The 14,628-nt window shown below is 39.5% G+C and overlaps 1 protein-coding gene across 1 annotated transcript; it reads left to right on the top strand.

The window, feature by feature from the left end:
- Nucleotides 1-473: 473 nt before the first annotated feature.
- On the top strand, nucleotides 474-8,096 carry SNX20 (sorting nexin 20). Its single transcript, XM_066557557.1, has 4 exons — nucleotides 474-595; nucleotides 2,653-2,831; nucleotides 4,450-4,601; nucleotides 7,121-8,096. The coding sequence occupies exons 2-4, from the start codon at nucleotides 2,666-2,668 to the stop codon at nucleotides 7,787-7,789; spliced, it is 987 nt and encodes a 328-aa protein (XP_066413654.1). The 5' UTR covers nucleotides 474-595; nucleotides 2,653-2,665; the 3' UTR covers nucleotides 7,790-8,096.
- The last annotated feature ends 6,532 nt before the right edge of the window (nucleotides 8,097-14,628 follow it).

The following is a 14,628-nucleotide window of genomic DNA, read 5'->3' as shown; positions in this document are numbered from 1 at the left end:
TCATGTCAGATATGATAATGCTCCTATTTGAAATTTAATTGAGCAGATATTTGAAATTAATCATGTGTTCTGCACTATACAGAATCGGGATTTCTCTCAGAAGTGCAAGTTGACACTTGGAGCAAGGCTGTTTGTTGTGATGCCACGTGCATTTTTTTCCTGAACTGGATGTTAAGCCTGTATTTTAAAGACATCCCAAGGGGCATTATTTTTCCGCATAAATACATTTTACGTGCTTAGCTCTTTCCCCCCCTAATCTCCCTTTTGCTAGGAGTGGTTTTTTGGCTTCTCTGCAGGGTAGTTTGCAGGGCCTGTGCTGATGGCACGGTTTGCTGTGGGGGTCTCTCCGGCACCGGGGCCGCTGCGCTGGCTCGGAGCGGGGCCGGAGGGTTCATGCGCAATGGCGCCAGTGGCACTGGGGGAAGCGTGATCTAACCGAGCCGTCTTCCTTCCTTTTTGCAACACCCAGAATGTGCCCGCCACAAGGAGGCACAGACATCTTCTTTTCGTGCGCTTTGGAAAGGCCGGGTGGGCTGTGCGGGGCCCCGCTCGCAGCTCAGGTGTGCCACGAGTGAAAGAACTCCGCGATTCCCAGGTGGGTGCTGCGGGGTTTGTGCTGCTTCAAAGCCAGGGCAGGAGCTGGAGCAGCACTCACTCCGACACGGAACAGGATGAGCGTCTGCTCAAGATAACATCGTGTGATTTATTGCAGAAGGGTTGTGCTGGGTTGGATTTTTTTTTTTCTTTTTTAATACGGAAAAATAAGTAGTAGCTTAGATAAAAGAGCTTGCCATGAGTTTTAGCTGTGAAAATGAAACTGTTGGCATGAAGTGCAGGTAGTATTCAAGGTACATATATTCAAGGCAGAAAACTTGTATGTCATAACACCCACTTCTGCATTCTTCTGTTCACAAGTGTGTTAGGTATCCTGGTAAAAAATGTTTTAAAACAGCACAAATAAATAAATGTGTATGTATGTGTATATGTATATATACACATATATACTCATATATATATTTATGAATATAAAACGATGCACATACAAGGGGTTTTTTTCAATGTAAACACAATTTTTCTTTAAGGTTATCCCAACTCATATCCAAGAAAAAAGTTGTCATTTAAATCTGTTTGGCCTTTTTCAGATTCCTCATTTAATCTACTATATATGCTCTTGTGATATATGCTCTTTTGTGATTTTCCAAAGACTGAGCAGTTAAACAATAAGTGTCTATTCTTCACATTCAAAAAGCAGATCATAAGGAGGACTGAAGAACAGTAAGAACTTTTCAAGCTTCCATGATGCTTTCATTAAGGAGGATGACAACATCTGTATACTTACTTGTGCAAGCCAGCCAAAGGATAGGTTTCTGTTAGAGGAAAGTGGTTTGCACTTCCATTATTTCCAGTGAAGAAAGTAATTTCTTTTCTTTTTATGGCCTTGCAACTTGCCAGAAATCAATAAGTCTGCTGAAGGAGTTTCCTCACCTCTGTATCCAGCATTGCATAACTGTGTGGTAGACGAGTAGAGGCAAAATGATATGCAGCAACAACCCTCCTAAACCCTCCCATTGCTTAATAACTACTGCTTGGGCATTATATTCTTGTAAAACTCTATTGTTCTGTTATTTGGTTTTCACTTGTTGCCTGAACTGGAAGCAACACTTACTCATGCTAAGGGAACACAGCCCCTTGGCAAAGTTGTTAGGATGTTCTTAGAGCTTTTTCAACTTCTCGTGTAACACAGTGGTGTAACAGGCAGGTTTTTGTTTGTTTGTTTAAAAAAACCCCAACAAATCAAAGACTATCATTAAATGTGGAGATATTTAAGCAGCAGAATGGCCAACGTGGTCTATAGAGTAGGAGTATATTGTATTAAGCATTTTGTCAGTATATGGTAAAATAGTGGTGCTAGCAGAACAGATCTAAAATAGAACAGTATATCTAGGGTAAAAGAATAAGTAAAAGGAGAATACTTCTGTATAATAATTAGAAAATTCAGATCTCCTTCCACCAAGCCATTGTCAAAGTCAGTTGTTTTGTTTTCACAGTACAGAGACAAGTCTCTGGAGAGAACCTAAAACTGTGAAATATGATAAATACTTTATACTATTTTAGATATCACCCTATTTTTTTCCTGCAGGTTGTGATTAAGAACAGACAATAAGCTTTTGAGTCCTGAGAACAGTAAATTTTAGCGGTGTAAGAGAACCAGGCTGCTGGTTATACTAATTATCTCAAAGATATTTAGTTCATCTGAGCTCATACGTGCAAGCTTGAGGGCAAAATAAAAGGAGGAAGAAATCTGCCCACACTGAAGTTCATGATAAAATTCTCATAGGTAAGAACTGAGTTCCCCATCTAATCTTATTCAACATAACTTCTTACGGTTTTCTTATTTGATTTTAAGCTGAGAGAAAAACATCCAAACACTTTCACTGGCAACAGTAATAGGGATGGTTCTGTGCTGTGTAGATATTTCTGTTTATTACTTTAGTTTTATAAAGTTGCACTGATACAAGTTCACAGAGAACAAAGAATGAGAAATGAATTAATAGAATGACAACAACAGAATGAATAATACAAGAAAATTGCCAAAGTGGATCCCCTAAAGGTGTGGTACTAAGAAATCTCATGGGGTTTGTAATCTTTCAGTGCTAGCAAAGCAATGGACCAAGATTCACACTGCACAGCAGAAAGGGAACTGTTGGAAGCTGTAAGCAGAATTACTACATCTTCTACCACAAGTCCATCCGATGAGGAAGAAAATGAACCCAAAGCTGAAATTTCATGTCAAGTGAGAAAAGAAAACCCAGAAAAAGATGACACGCAAGGTTGATGCTATCCTTTAATTTCATTTTTCATCTAGCTGTTTATGGTGTTAATCTTTTGTATTAAAATTCTGCTTCTTTATTGCAGCAGTGGTTCAAAGCTGTACTGCCATACTCCACTGAAAATAGCCTTGAGTACACTTGTAGTGACAATGGAGCAATAGTAAAGCCAATGCTCATCGTGGTGTGTATATACGCACTCAGATGTTTCCTTTGAAATGCCTCCTGCTTAAAATGTATCACAGCTTTAATTTACACACCAGGAGTGAAAGCAGTGATCCCCAGATGGCTGGTCTTGGGAGTGCACTTTCTGTGCATCACCAATCTGAGTTCCTTGGCACTTTCAGCAAGGACACCAAACTGAGGCCAAGCTCAAACAGGCAGCTCTCACATGCCTTTAAAGAGGCTGCCCTGAGCATTCACCATACCTAAGATTACTCTCATCTGTTATTAAATAAAATGTTATCTATAACCTTAAATATATATAATCTCATCAAGATTTTAAATCTGGAAGGATGTCATAAAAACTACCTCTCCTAGGAAATAGATGCTTTGAGCCAAACCCCCATGGCCTTGATAATTGAAACTGTATGGTCAAATGATTAAGAACTTGTAAAAGGGAGGCCACTGAAAGAGTACTGTGGTGCCTCTACAAGTCTATTTCTGCATATTCCATTTCTTTTAACCACATATCTAGCCTATATGGCACCTGATGATATCTATTGTCAGTAGATTTCAAAGACAGAGAAATCGCCTTTTTGAAATTCTACATCAAATTCTCCTGTAAGCAAACTTTCCAGCCAGCTGTCCCATATTTTTTATATATGCACACACACACACATATATATATATATACATATATATATACATATATATATATATGTGTGTGTGTGTGTGTTTATGACTGTGCGAAGAGAGAAAGGGGAAAGGAGGAGGTATATATACACAGATATAGATATATAGATACATAAAAATAAAATTATATATTTTATATATGTGTATATATATATATATATAAAACATATATAACTGAACTGTGCCATCAGTTCAGCTACAGGGAAAAAAAAAAAAGAATGTGGGAAATCCTCCTTCAGCTGAGCTGGTTATCCAACTTTGACGTTAGGATATTCATGTTTCCTCAGCTTCCTTCTATTACTGCACAAACTCCATATTTGAGTAGGGTCGGGTTTTGAATATATGTCTGAGTTTGCAGCTGCATTGTATTATCTCATCCATTTAGCAACAAAGAAGCCTGGAGAAACATCTGACTCAAAAAACTCAGTCAATGTTTCTTAGGGCTACTTCTGGGATGATGAAGAAAATCTCCTGCTCAGATTGTGCCCTAGGTTACAACCTTGACATACAATATTTCGTGGCAGTATGTTCTCTACAATTTTGTATTCTGCAGTTGATATCTTTTCTTTCAAAATTTCAGACCCTAATAGCTCTCCTCAAAGCATCTGTTCCTGTCTATTAGCAGTGATATCACTTATTTTATCAGTCTTTAGGTCTTGCTCTACAGCAACAGAAAATCTAGGCTGTCCTTTCATAACAAATACATAAGAATTTTCTTTCCAAATGCAAAGAATATAATCCTAAATACTAAATATATTGGTTTTAGATTCCAGTGCAACCCTAAGTCCCAACTCTTCGATGACCACTAAGGAGCTTCAGGAATACTGGAGGAATGAAAAACGCCAGTGCAAACAAATCAAACTCCTTTTTGAAATCCCATCAACCAGAATTGTAGAGCACCACTTATCTAAATACGTGGTAAGCTAAGAAATGAATATGTAAGAAGATCATTAATTTTCATTCACTCTGCAGGGGTCTGCACAGCACACAGCAGGCCTCACTACATGAAAGCCTCAGCAAGGGTCAAGTTTTGCAAACCAGGATTACACTGAGTAGAACCTGTTCTCACGGATTGTATGGGCCTGCCTGGTGGAATCTGCATCTAAAAAACCCCTCTGACAGTCAGTTCACAAAATCTGCTGTAGTGGAAAAGTGTTATCAAATAAATTAGTATCTTGAGTATCCTTAAAACACAGAGTTTTGTCAACATTAAGGAAATTCACACAAATGTAAAAATATCTGCATATTTACACTTCCACTGAGCTAGCCAGCTGTAGCAGCTGCAGTGCATTTGTATAACTTCCACATCAGAGATTTCGCTTAGCACAAGTGCAGGATTCTTTGATGTTGACAAAATCTAAGGCATCCTCCAGCTAGATGACTTGGGATTGTTCCCCTTCCCTATTTGGAGCTCCCTTAGGTGGCATATTTCTGTCATATTTTTAAGATGAAACATGAGTATGAGGAGTGGGAACAACCAAGTAGGTTGGATTTTTGTATCTTTTTCCCAGTACTGACACTTAGCTTTTATTCCTGATTCTGCTCCTGGCCTTCAGAAGGAGATCTAGACTGAGTGCCTTTTAGTACTCCTGTGAAATTCAGATAGGGATGATTTCCTTGTTTGCTACAGTCTGTGAGATCTGTATATGAAAAATGCCAAGAAGCAGCATTGCTGGTACTGGGTGATCCAGTCTGGTAGAATTTGAAGCAAGTAAATGTTTTGGAGACTGTCCTTACATCTTGTTGCATGCTGGACACACCTACTTAGCTGATGCTTTTCTTGCATACACCCCTGAATATTCAGCTTCTAAATAGCTAGAAATTGATTTTGTTTAACTGCATAGAGCAAGAGTATCATTCAGCATTTGTGCAAATAAACTTAGTCATAAGTCACAAGCCTAGGCAAAAAGATTTACATTACAACAAAACTGAGCCAATTTGAATGACAGTCTAATTAAGTGCTACTTCTTACCTTTTTCATGCACACTCCACAAATGAAAAAGCAAGTACTTGTAAATTATTCACTTAGCTGCCCTTGATAAAATGATAGCTTAAAAAAATTGCTCTTATGATTGTTTTAGAATGCATCAGGCATATATACACTTTTCAGCAGGGAGCAGGACAAAGTATAGGAAAATGTCACAGTGCTTACAAATGAAAAGAGATCAGAGAAGTCAGCTCAAATTTAAAAACCTTTCAAGAAGTGCCTGTAAAGATCATTTATGAAGATTAAAAGAGAGAATTTCTCTTTAAGGAAAAACAAGGAAGAGAATCAGACAGGCATAATGCAAGTACTGGTTTGCAGCCTTCCACAGCAGCAGAGAAAACAACTGGCATGAGCAAAACCCCTCCAGCTCCTGTGTAAATTAATGGGCACAGGGTGAAGTTGGATGTGAACATGGTCATCATCCAAGAGGCCAACAGTCTGTGTCCCTAGCTGGTGTCTGGTGACACAGTTAAACTGGCCCCCGTGGAGCCACCATGGTTTACACACGTTAGGGACTGGCCCTTCCTCAGCATCACTGTGAGAAGAGATTATTTGGGCAGCACAGCACAGAATTTTGCAGCTATTTGCCCAATAACACATTTATTATGGTCTTTTTGGGGCTAGCGAAGAGCTGAGGAAGACATGCTCTCAAGCTGAGGAAGACATGCTCCTGTTAAGTGGGGCAGCACAGTTGCTAGCTGCTAGTGAAGGGCTTTGGATAGCAGATTGCTGTAGAAATGTTACTTTTTTGGTATTATTTAAATGTGAATTAAGTTTGAATACAGGACAATGATTTGGAGGAGAGAAAAGTATTTGGAGTTGCTCCATCTTATTTTTGCACACACCAGATATATTGTGAAATACTCCCTCTTCTTTCACAGCATTACTAACACCCCAAATCCCTAGGAATGTCTTATACAAAGAGCATTTCTGAATATTATGTCCGATGTAAAATAGATTACATTCAATATTAAGTCTGGGAAATCGATTCAGTTCACTGAAGATGATTGATTGCAGCAGCCATGGCTGGTATAAACAAAGTACAGCTACAGAAATGCTTTGTGAGTGTTTTCATGTGCTTCAGTCTGCTGCTAGTTTGCTTCCCAGCACCTTGCAGGATGGGATCTGTTCGTGCTCTCTTTATGTACAACTTACTTACGTGCTAAGCCTAAGCCTGGTGACAGAAGTACAGAACAGCAGGAGGAGGGAATTTTTAGTTTGATGGCTGCAGATCTTTCAGGTCTACACTGAGCATGCACCATAATCCCAGGCAGTAATTGATTTAGCAGCACTGCCATGGTACATGAGATTACACACAGAGAATTGGTGCAGGAGTGTTTCAGCTGGAGGACTGAACAAACACAAAGTCCGCTTTGCTGACAAAATCTGACTGCACTGGGGCTAGAATGGTCCCTTCTCATGCTTATTTTTTCTCTTTGATTGTGTTTAGATGTATAAAATCATCATTTTGCAAACAGGGAGTTTTGACAGCAACAAGTCCATAATTGAACGGCGTTATTCAGATTTTGAGAAACTGCACAGAAATCTGCTGGAAGAATTTAGCGAAGAACTGGAAGATGTAACCTTTCCCAAAAAAACTCTAACAGGAAACTTCACAGAAGAAATAATCAATGAAAGAAAATTAGCCTTCAAGGACTACCTGAGACTCCTATATTCTATGAAATACATCAGAAGATCAAAAAAATTTATTGACTTTTTAACAAGGCCAGAGCTTCAGGAAGCATATGGTTGCCTGCGGGGTGGCCAGTACACCAAAGCTTTGGAAATCCTATTAGAAGTCATTGGGCTGCAGGAAAGGCTGACGAGAGGGAACCCTGTTGCAATTGTCCCTACCCTCTGTGCCATCGTGGTGTGCCACAAGGACCTGGAAAACCCAGCCAGTGCCTTTGAATATGGAGAAAAAGCTCTGTCACGCCTTTGTGTGCACACCAGCCACAGGTATTATATGCCACTGTTAGAAACAATGATCGCTCTGGCATATGAACTTGGCAAGGATTTTCTGTCTTTGCAAGAAAAACTGGAAGAATGGAAGACAAAGAAAGATCCCATTCGGGTTTTTACCCTGAAAGAACTTGCAGTTCGGGAGTACGTACGGTGAACACAAGAAAAATTTACTGAAAGAGCAAACTCTTGAAAGAAAGAGAACTGGGAATTACCTGATTGGGTTGCATAACATTGTATTAATAGGAAAAAAAAAGTAAATATCCTCTGTGTTCAATGGGACATTAACATCTATGTTGGAATAAATTGCATCTACTGTACAGATATGAGGAGTTCCTGAGGAGCACTTTAAGGTTTCTTGAAGGAAATGTGCAAGAAAATAATCATTTATGATTTGGTTATTTTGAACATAGCTTATTTTGTGTGAAAAGTCAGAATAAGAAAATACAATTAATAAAGCACTTGAAAATCTACAGAATGAGGCATTACTTGTTCATGTGGAAACTACTTCCTTTCAAGAAAGGAAAGTCATCCTGTCATCCTCAGACACTGAATGTAGTTTTTCACTCCTCCAGCTGAGGCCTGGTCAAATGGCACTTTGCCATTTCTGAGGATGATGGCGTTGGTGCTGTTCCCACTGAATTCAGCTGCTGTGGGCAGAAGGAGGGGGAAAGTTTACGGTCAGCTTGGGTGGCAGCAAAAAATACAAGTGATGGTCATTCCATCCCAGATGGGGGAATACATGTCCCTTTTGGAACTAACACAATTTTTTTATTTTCTGCATTGAAGGCACATTCTGGTTTGCTTGCCTGCCTTGGTAATTTCCCTCCACTTTAAGGTCTCTCCCATACACTTACTTTAACAATCTGGTAAATTAATTCTCATAAATATTGTAATTAGCTTGTCATTATCTAGCATGGGTCATTATTCTCTGCTGAACATAGTCCACCAAGTACTTTCAGCCCTGTACTTCTGTTACAGATACTACCTGCACCACAATGACATCGTGTATAAATTAGGAATAACTGTATTAATTTATCTCCCCAAGACATGAAAGATTGAGCTAATTGGAAGTGCACTGAAGCTGAAAAACTTTGTTGTGTACGGTTACAAGAAGGATGTCTTGAAAAAAATGCAGAATAATAGGACTGTCTAGGGTGGAAAGTTAATATTTTAAGTAGCTATTAACAGCTAGGCATTAAACACAAAATACATGGATTATTTGTTATTTGACAATTATTATTTTTGCTAGTTATACAGAAGTAATAGAATTAAGAGTAATTAATTAATAGACTTAAGGGCTAATCTTCTCACAACATAGCATATTGCAGGACAGTTAAAACGGATCAAAGGTAACACCTTCTTAGAGGATGTGTGAATCAGTAACAAAGCGGTGAGGAAAAAAGCATGTCTGGGGTCTGCATCACACCCAGGCAAGAGGAAGCGTGGCCTTCACACTGCTGTAACTCCACAACAGATTGTGATGAAAAACCAAAAGAATTGGAAAAAATTATTTCCTCCCTTTTGCCCCCTCCCATCCTTGTGTGCAGCATCCCAGGCACAGTTTTCTTGGATTCTCCTCAGTGTCTATGGGATGGTCCATGAATATCTACCAGCCTCCTTAAAGGCATGTGAGAGCTGCCTGCTTGAGATTGGCCTCAGTTTGGTGTCCTTGCTGATAATTGCCAAGGAGTTCAGATTGGTGATGCACAGAAAGGGCACTCCCAAGTGATCACTACTTTCATTCCTGGTGTATAAATTAAATCTGTGGTATATTTTAGGCACAAGGCATTTGAAAGGAAACGTCTGAGTGTGTATATACACACCAGGATGAGCATCGGCAGGTTAGGGTGAGGACTGGGTTAGGGTGAGGGTTGGGGTTAGAGTTTGGACTGGGCTTAGGGTTAGGCCATGAGGGTTAGGGTTAGGGTGAGACCTTTCAGGTTAGTGTTAGGGTTAGGCCATGAGGGTTAGGGTGAGACCTTTCAGGTTAGTGTTAGGGTTAGGCCGTTAGGGTTAGGGTTATGGTTAGGGTTAGGGCCATTGGGGTTAAGGTTAGCATTACAGTTGGTGTCAGGTTTAGGGTTAGGCCATTAGGATTAGGTGGTTAGCGTTAGGATTAGGCAATTAGGACTAGTCTGTTAGGGTTAGAGTTAAGTTGTTATGGTTTCCTGAACCCAAACCCTAAGGATAACCCTAACCCTAGGCAGTAAACACAGCCTTGGGCTAAGGCTGGATCCAAGGAAAAAGCTGTGGAGGCAGCCAGGTTGTGGCAGGTTTGGGTTCCCCTTGAGATATCTTTTGCAGCTGCAGTGTGCCTGGAGCTCTGGGCTTTGTGGTTTTTGGAACCCTAAGCCTAGCTGGAACCCTAACTCTAGGCAGAGCAGTAAAATCTGTCCTGGCTGCTGTTTCCAAAGAGAAATCTGTTGAAGTGGCCATGTTTTGGCATTTTGTGTTCCCCTTGGCATGCCTTTTGTAGCTGCACTGTTCCTGGAATTTACCTAGATTTTATCTGCCACAGACTTTGTCTTTAGTCAGAAGAAGGAACTTAATCTCTGTGCCCCTATTTCCTCCCAGTGTACTTCCCCATCAAGTTTCCTGATTCAGGTTCCCCGTACTCATGGAGGGTGGCTGGAGTCAGTCTCCAGCTGAAGGTCTTGAGACCCAAGCTCTGCTCTTGGCAGTGTCCCAAGCCCACTGAGTGACTTTGATCAACTAATCAAATCTCAGATTTCTTTTGAATACCAATATTACTTTGTCTTCTTCTATAAAGCTATATTTTGTTGATATTTTAGCAGTACATTGCAACGTATCATTTTCCCCATTTTACAGGTAGGGAAATTGTGGTGAAAGTAAGAGAAGTGATTTTTCCCAAAGTCTAATGCAGTGGTCTGGAGACCACACTAACTGCCTGAAGAAATACTGAAGCACAACTGGCATCCCAGTTTTGCAAAAAGAGATGTGCCACAGTTGTGTTTTCTTAAGCACTTCTTGCATGAACAGCTACATGTTCACCTGTGCCTGCTGTCATACCCCTGACGAAACTGAGGTGTCAATGCCTCAGTTTTCTCAAGAAATGTTTCCCAAGAGAAAACATTTCTGACTAATTAATATATTTGAAGAACTAATAAGCGGTTGAATAGCAAAAATATTTTAACCACTACTTTATAAAAATAAAAAAAGCAGAAGTTTTGCCAAAGAGATTCTTAGAATATATAAAAAACCTACAGACTTCTGTATCATTTTCCGCAAGAAGGAACAGAAAAATATTTTCAAATACATTTTTTTTCAGTTGTAAGTATTTCTTAGAACTTTGGAATTTCTTTCCAGCGCTCCCTTAGCCTAAACAAGAAGAATCCCACAACCACTAAAGAGTACTGTATACATCAGCAATCTGTTACTATCCACTTTTCTCAACAACAGCACACAGTACATCAGAGCTTTGCAGTATGCTCTTACTTTTCCAATTGCTATTGACATCTCTGAAGTATACCTACAACAGATACCAATCCAAGTAGAAATTCACGTTTAACTTTTTCCCAGGAAAAAAGATAAAAAAAAATGCTGTCCAACCAACATCTGCCTAGCATGTCTAACAAACCACAGGCTGCATCTAAGTGAGAAAAAAATTTAAATAAAATCTGGGCAGATCATCTCCAAGAGTCCATGGAGAGTTGCATTACGATCTATTGAGCTTTGCCCCATTTCCATATCAATTATTATATCATTTGGGGCATTAAGTAGATAATACTGTTTACACAACTTTCTAAAATAACTAAAGAAGCCCATGAGGATGCCTAGTTACTTATGAAACATATGCAGACAAGATGCTCTCTGTGCAATGCAGCATCTTGTTTACAGGGAATCCTGTGATCTTTATCACATACTTGTTATTAACTCCTGTTATCTGCTGCATCACTGGAGGATAATATTTGCTTTCCTGAATCTTAATAAGGCTAAATACATTTATTGAATTCAACAGATTTGTACAATCAGCATGGGAGTCGAGTTCAGGACACAAGATGAAATCTAGGTTTTGTGGCTGAGACAGCAGCTGAGCTGAGCAAATCAAATCAAGAATGTTTATTTTTTTTATTAGATCAAAGGCAGGAGCAAGATGTGTTGAAAAACTAAACACAGTTGCAATGGTGTAAAATACTGAATGTCAATTCCTATCTGGATGAGGTGAGAACCCCCAAGAACCAACCTATTTACATTCAGATCCCATTACAACATATGTTCATCACACTTTGTGAATATGTATATGCTCCGTAGATGCACAAGACACAAATTTTCATGTCAGACCAGTAAGAGCTTAGAGTAGCTACACTGAAATAAATTAGGTTATAATGTAGTTGAGGACAGAATAAGTTCTACTGTCTATATAAACAATCTCTATACTCGGTGGATGTGTGGAGGGACAGATGGTTGATGAGGGGAAAGAGCAAGCAAATTTGAATGTCTTGATGCTTAATAAATGCTTTCCAAGTGTTTAGAAAATTCAGATCAAAGTTACTTTTACAAGAACGTCATGCTTTTATATATATATATATATATATATATAGAGAGAGAGAGAGAGAGAGAGAGTGCTAGTTTTAAACATACAACCTTCTTTTATTAGAAATAGGAATACATATGTAACTGTGATTATTCAGAAAAATGCTGCAGAGAAATACACTGGATGATCCTCCATATACTAATCTCTCTAAACTAGTGTAATTTAAATATTTTTCATTCCAGACAGTGCGAGATTCTGTGATAACCGATAGGAAACATTAAAGAATTTTACTGAAAATGCAGGACTTAAATCCGCACTGTTTTTCCCGGGTGGCAGCGATTGCTTTATGTGCCCTGGCAGGGCTGCAGTGCCACTAGATGGAGCCGCAGCATTTTGAGGAGCTCGGGACCCTGCAAGCTCAAGGGAATGGAGCAGAGAACTTTTTTTAATGACTTGAATTTTATTTAAAAAAAAAATCTACTCTAAAGTCTAACATTTAAATTTTAATATGATTAAACTAAATATATATCTCTCAGCCCCATTGTGGGTTCAGACTGTAGCGCCTTGCTTTCCAGCTGTCCTTCAGGACAATTTACCACAGCCCTTTATCAGGCAGAGCTCTAGGAGCTGGCTGGAAAGCTGAAAGAGAAAATGTTCTTGCAGGCTTTTAGACCTGGTGAGTTCAAAGCCAGAATCACTGCAGCGTCTCAGTTCCTACAGTACCTTTTCCTTCTGATCAAAAGGAACCAAGTAAAACTCACAACTCTTAAAAGAACTATCAAATAATGGGGGGAGGGAAGTAAAAATAAATGGGCCCATAATGCCTTCTGAATAGTGCTGGGGAAAGTTCAATGACTCCATTTCAAAAAGCTGCACTCCCAAGTATGAAAATGAGATCTGATTCTGTTTTGAGTGCAACTACTATAAAATACATCTGTCAATTTGTGTACAGGCAGAAATATACTGCAAACAGTATCCATAGCCATGTTTTGATATTGAGCATTGTCCTCTGGTTGATAACATAGAAGGGGAAGAAATGGTGACTAAACCCAGACCATAGTTCCCAGTCATCTCCTTTATCTGTGCTTTAAGCTGCAAAACACCAAAATTTGGTTTTGGAAGCAGCCCCTGATCCCCCAACAGATCCAGCATAGGCCTGCAGTTCCTTGAGTCGTGCTAATGATTTTTATCAAGTTGCTGGGATGGCCTGGATTTGGAGAGTGGCTTCTCCCCCCACTGAGTGCCAGCTGCAGACCAGAGTTTGAAAGCAGCCTCCCCCTGCATCAAGATATTTTTTTTCCAAAAGGTTTCTGCAGAATCTGCTAGCTTTTAGAAACAGCATGAGGGAACCGGGCAGTCCAGAGGCAGTAAAAAGCAGGAAGACTTTGCCAAAGTCTTTGAAAGAATAGTCTCAGGAGGTGAAATCTTTGAAGGGGTGTCTGCCTTCTTCCTATTCAGTTTCTTCCAAAAATCATGGAAGGAAAAGAAAAAAAAAAAGGAAAAAAGAGTGCTTTTATAGTGATTCATATGTTCAGAACATTTTATAAATACTGGGCAAGATTAATCCAGGCTTTAAATCTGCATAAACCTTGGCAAAGGGCTCTGGTGCCCATGAGATTATAAAGTCTGCCATGAAACTAAATTGTGATCATCAAAAAAGGAGACTCAAAAAGGTGTAGCCAGGAAAAAAAGATTATTTTTGAAACAAGAAGACAGAAAAAAATCTAAGAAGAGAAACCAATGGTTGGTCACTTGCAGTAGGGTGTAAGTTTTCATTCATTTCATCTCCTTTGGAGAGCAAAGAGTCATGCAGGTCTTTATGTGAAAAACAGTACCCCAGAGAGACTGATGGTGAAAACTGGTTTTTGTTTATGCATTTATACTTTTCTTATCCTAAGAAGATAGCAGTGAGGATACTTGGCTATAAGTAAACATAAACAGCAGTGTTAATTATAGTCTTCACAAGCAGCAGTAAGCCCAACTAACTTATTCCTTGATTATTATGCTCCATGTTCATCTGAGTGGTCCACGTAGCAACTGTAAGAGGCTTGATTTCTACTGCATCAGAATGTATTTTACACATACTTAGATTTGAAATGTATTTAAAATTATGATTTGTCCTGCTGTGCAGCAGCTTAATGATAACTGACCTAATTTGCCATATAAATCTTCTGTATAGGAAAGGAATTCATTTTCCTTCTGGAAGGCAGAGCACTCTGAAACAACCTTTGTTTGCTGCTGCCACCCCAAGCCCCTTCAAAACTAAGGTAAGAGGCAGAGGATGAGGGCAGAAGGATTCTAAGGTAAGAGGCAGAGGATGAGGGCAGAAGGATTCTAAGGTAAGAGGCAGAGGATGAGAGCAGAAGGATTCTTGATCTCAGCGCGTTTTCCTTGTGCTGGCCACCAATGCTCACAATAGAGAGGATGAGGGAGCAGTAAACACAGCAAAAGCATCAAGTGGAAAGTTGAGACAAAGCACAATTCCACAGCTAGAGGAA

This window comes from Molothrus aeneus, chromosome 11 (assembly GCF_037042795.1).
Source record: "Molothrus aeneus isolate 106 chromosome 11, BPBGC_Maene_1.0, whole genome shotgun sequence".
Taxonomy (NCBI): domain Eukaryota; kingdom Metazoa; phylum Chordata; class Aves; order Passeriformes; family Icteridae; genus Molothrus; species Molothrus aeneus.
This window is presented reverse-complemented; position numbering and strand designations above follow the sequence as displayed.